The following is a 4,588-nucleotide window of genomic DNA, read 5'->3' on the forward strand; positions in this document are numbered from 1 at the left end:
TATTTTATATATTTGATTATTTTTAATGTTTTATTTTATATAATTTAAAGCCGTCATACAAATGCTGAAGAAAGTTTCTAATTTGTCATTCTTAATGGACCAAGTGTCTCAGAATAAAGATTAATTTTGAATTTCATATTATTAAAACATATTAATTTTATTGCAACTATTAAAATTATAATTTCAGTCAACAACTGTATAAAGGGTCTTACTCAACAGCTGGTGTTCTAAATAAAAATATATTATGAAAAAAATTATGTTTATTATTTTCTATAAGGTATTTATTATCTGTTTAAACTTCAAAAAGTTTCTAGGGAGCCTTTCGTAGTTATCCTATTTTATCCATTGCAGTTATTCACTTTTCATCCAAATACCAAAAGATGACAACTGAAAGATGTTATTTGGAGCCTATGATAAACGGAGCCAAGAGGATCTATCTGCCGGACGGTGATGAATTGAAGTTTTGCAGTTCGTCTCTTCACGACCCACAATTGCTCGACAAGGGTCCCACCCCATCCACATTGTGGATAACTGCTTGTTATAAAGAGCGTTCAGTGTCAGTTAAAGTGGATGGAACTCCGGTTATATACATTGACACAAAACCTACAAGCACGACAGATTCTCTGAAAATACCTGAGGGATCGGTCATTGAAATCCAACCAGCTTTAATCATTTACATAGTTGAATTCTCTTACATAAGAAAAGAAAGCATTAACCTTCTAGCAACATGGAATGGAGATTTACTGAGATTAAAATCCAGGATGTACAGGTGGGAAATGTTCACAGGCGGCCAACTGTTCACTTGTACTTCACATGGATTCGACGAGAAACGAGACAAAGTGGCATCTTTTGACTTGGATGGTACACTGATTAAGTGTAAGTCAGGGGAGCACCCAAAAGATCACACTAACTGGACTTTATGGGAGGATTCCGTTAGAATAGAACTATATAATCTTCATAATAATGGATACAAGATAATCATATTTACAAATCAAGTGGGAATCCTCAGGCCCAATAGTTCAATAAAACTCCACCTTTTCAAGTCTAAAATAGAATCCGTCATAAATCAAATTGGTATTCCGGTACAAATTTATATGGCCACTTACCACGGAGGTCCTTACAGAAAACCAATACCAGGTATGTGGAAAATAATGGAGTTGAACTCCAAAGTAAAAGCCAATTTGGAACAATCATTCTTTGTTGGTGATTCAGCAGGAAGAGAAAAAGATTTTGCGGCTTCTGATAGAATATTCGCTGAAAACATCGGTTTGAAATTTTACACTCCAGAGGAGTTCTTTTTGAAGGAATTGCCGTGCCCTTACCTCGAACTAAAATACCGCCCGTGTAATCCGGAAACGAACAAGATGCCTGACCTTGGGATTCCTTCCGATCAACAAGAGGTCATAGTTATGGTAGGACCTCCGTCCTCTGGTAAAACATTTTTTGTTGATAATTATCTCGTTCCAAAAAGTTACGTTCCGGTTAGCCTTGACTACTTCGACGATTGGAACTTAAGTGTTCCAGTGCTGGTTGACATACTAGATAAGAAGAAAAGCGCTGTAGTTGACCACACAAACTGGAAGATCAGTGACAGGTGGGCATTCGTTTATCTATGTAAGATACGCGATTTGAAAGTACGGTGTTTCGTCTTGGAGTGGTCCGTTAACAGATGCGCTCACAATAATAAATTTAAGAGAATGTTTGACACAAATTATGTCGTGGTATCTCCCACTGACTTCCAGCGTTACACGGAAACATTCGAATCACCTGTGCTAGAGGAAGGGTACGCAGATATCTTAACCATACCATTTATTCCAAAATTTAAGTGCAAGGAAATGAAATTTTTATACAATTGCTACTTGCACGCCCAATAAAGTCGGTATTAAAAAAGTATTCAGTATTATTATATTGATAATGTTTAGCATAGTAAGAAACTACTACAGACAGAATATATATTATTTCCTGAAGGAAAAAGTATATTGAATTTACACAAAATCCACAGTTTAACTTTGCTAACATAATAAAGTTTTAGTTTTGGTTTTTATTATTAGAATTTGCGTCATACTTAACTAGCAGAGTTGGGCAAAAGTTAGCTATATCTAACAACTAAAAACTAAAGATAAATTATCTTACATTGGAAACTAAAAGCTAACCGGTTAGTTGTTGTAGGCTCATAACTAACACTTGGAACTAAATTAGATATGGTCTGAAGTCAGCAACTAACATTTAGTTATGAAGCGTTAGGTCATAACTAAAACTGATATTTAGTTCTATCTTTAGTTCTATCTTTTACTGAAAAAGTAAAAAAAAAATAATAATATTATAATACAAAAATCAAGTACAGGATTCATTTTAACTTTTCTTATTTCTGCCATGTTTATGTTTTCTCAGGTTAATCGATTAATTTCAGAGGTGCTGAGAATGAATAAGGAATCGATTTTGTGATTGATTTATTTTAACTTTCCGGATTTCTAACATATGGCAATGTTTATGTTTTCTTTGATTAATCTGTTCTGTTCAGAGGTGTTGAGAATGAAAAAATAATTGATATTACGATAACGCGCTTGCGTATCGATTTATTTTAATGTTCCAGATTTTTAACATATTAGGTTCCCAGTTTTTTTTCAGAGGTGCTGAAAGTAAAAATAATTTTGATTTTGTAATCTCGCTTTGCGAATTGATTTATTTTAACTTTTCGGATTTGTAACATATTTGGATCCCTTTTTATGTTTTCGGAGGTGCTGAAAATGAAAATAAAATCGATTTTGTAATCGCACGCTTGCGAATCGATTTATTTTAACTTTTTTTATTTTTAGCATATTTGGGTCACTTAATATGTTAACAGGGATGCTGAAAATAAAAAAAGAGAAAGAAATTTTATAATGGCATACTTGCGTATCCATCCAAACTTTAGGATTTTTGAAATATATTTTTTAGGGGGACTAATTCTGACAACCATTTAGCTATTAGTTTGTCGTTAGTTAACTAAATATTAGTTTGCTAATGCCCTACTTTGTCAACAAGTGAATGTTATGTTCTTAAAAACCTATTTTTTATTTTCTTTCCTTCCTTGCATTACGGCGTTACAGACCACAATAGCGAACAGTTTGAAAAAAAAAAAAATCTCCCAAAAAAATGTGTCTAATCATGTCGATGAGTGAGCTCTCTTACTGTCAAATACCTTTAAAAAATGTCTCCATAATTGGTTCTCCCATCAAACAATACTTGATCTTACAGATATTATCATATTGAGGTTATTTCGGCATTGGGAAAAAGTAATTTTTTTTTTTATCTCTACTCGTATATGATATTTTTATTGAGTAGCCGGATCATCGCAGTATTGAATGTGGCCTGAAATAGTAATTCCCTTGTAATTAATCTTTGTTCTTACCGTCTTCGAAATTCCAGTTATGATTTCTACTTATATTGATCATCATCAAGGTATGTACTACAGTTTATGGCCATTTTCAAATATATTAGCTCACTACGATGGTGTTAAAGTTAACTTCATTGCCATTGTACTCTACTTCTATAAACTAAGGTCTTCGTTATTCTTTTCCCGCGTTTCTCTGTGCTCATTTCTATTTGATGGGAAAGATTAATCAATGTAGTATTATTATAAAAATTCAAAAACCAGAGAAATGAGTATTAAATTATTATATAAATATTTTTTTAAAAATAATTTAGAAATAAAAAACCAAGTTTCATTTTTAATTTCCTAGAAAATTTCTAGTATTTTTTTCAGGACCTTCGGACATCAAAATCATTATCAGCCGGCAATTTAAAAAAAAAAAGAAAAGAAATACCTATTTCTAGAAATATCCATTAGCAAAAAGCTTAGATTTAGAGATAAAAACTTTAATACAAGCGAAAATTATTTCGGGAATGAACGAAAGAGTTTGAAATTAACGTTCACGCTAAAAATTACAAATAAAGAAAAGGTGGATCTTTGGAGAATTGAATCCACTCGTAAAAAGAATGTTATTAGTTAAAAGTTAAATTCAGGGTACTTATTAAATTCCTAAGTGCAATCTTTGTCGACAATCAAAGGTATTTGATAATCGAATATTTAGAATTGAACATACTTTGAACTATGAAATGAGTCTTACATACATAAGACATTACATTTGTAAACTCACATCTCAAGATATGATCAATCTTTCAAAATTATTAAAAATAAACTAACAATTTGTCTAAAGAACATTACATTCCTCAATATTTTTTTAAAATAATTTATATTAAATATTTCCTTGAATATTACTTTCAAGAAACAGAGATTAATGATGTGCCAGATAATATCGAATCGAAGAGAAGGAAATAAAATATTATGTGTATTATATTAAAAGGATTATTTTGGAACATGGGCTATTAAACCTAATTAATAGCCCATGTTCCAAAAGGAGGCTGTGGAAATTGCAATGACAAAAATACCATTAGGGAATTTTTCGAAGACATTGATTAGTCAGATGAATTAATGGAGGTCGATAGAGAATTGATTTGAAGAAATCCTAAAGGTGAAGATGAAGAAAGTTTAGATGAAAATGAAATTTATGTTCAGAAGAAAAAGTTTAGTTGTAATTATCGATAT

The 4,588-nt window shown here is 31.5% G+C and overlaps 1 protein-coding gene across 1 annotated transcript; it reads left to right on the forward strand.

The window, feature by feature from the left end:
• The first annotated feature begins 380 nt into the window (after positions 1–380).
• Positions 381–1,874, forward strand: LOC106689211 (uncharacterized protein F21D5.5). The gene has a single exon (XM_014434092.3). It carries the CDS (start codon positions 381–383, stop codon positions 1,872–1,874), a length of 1,494 nt encoding a protein of 497 aa, XP_014289578.3.
• Positions 1,875–4,588: the final 2,714 nt, after the last annotated feature.

The sequence above is a fragment of the Halyomorpha halys genome, unplaced genomic scaffold (assembly GCF_000696795.3).
Source record: "Halyomorpha halys isolate HHAL.00 unplaced genomic scaffold, Hhal_1.1 Scaffold1302.1, whole genome shotgun sequence".
Lineage (NCBI taxonomy): Eukaryota > Metazoa > Arthropoda > Insecta > Hemiptera > Pentatomidae > Halyomorpha > Halyomorpha halys.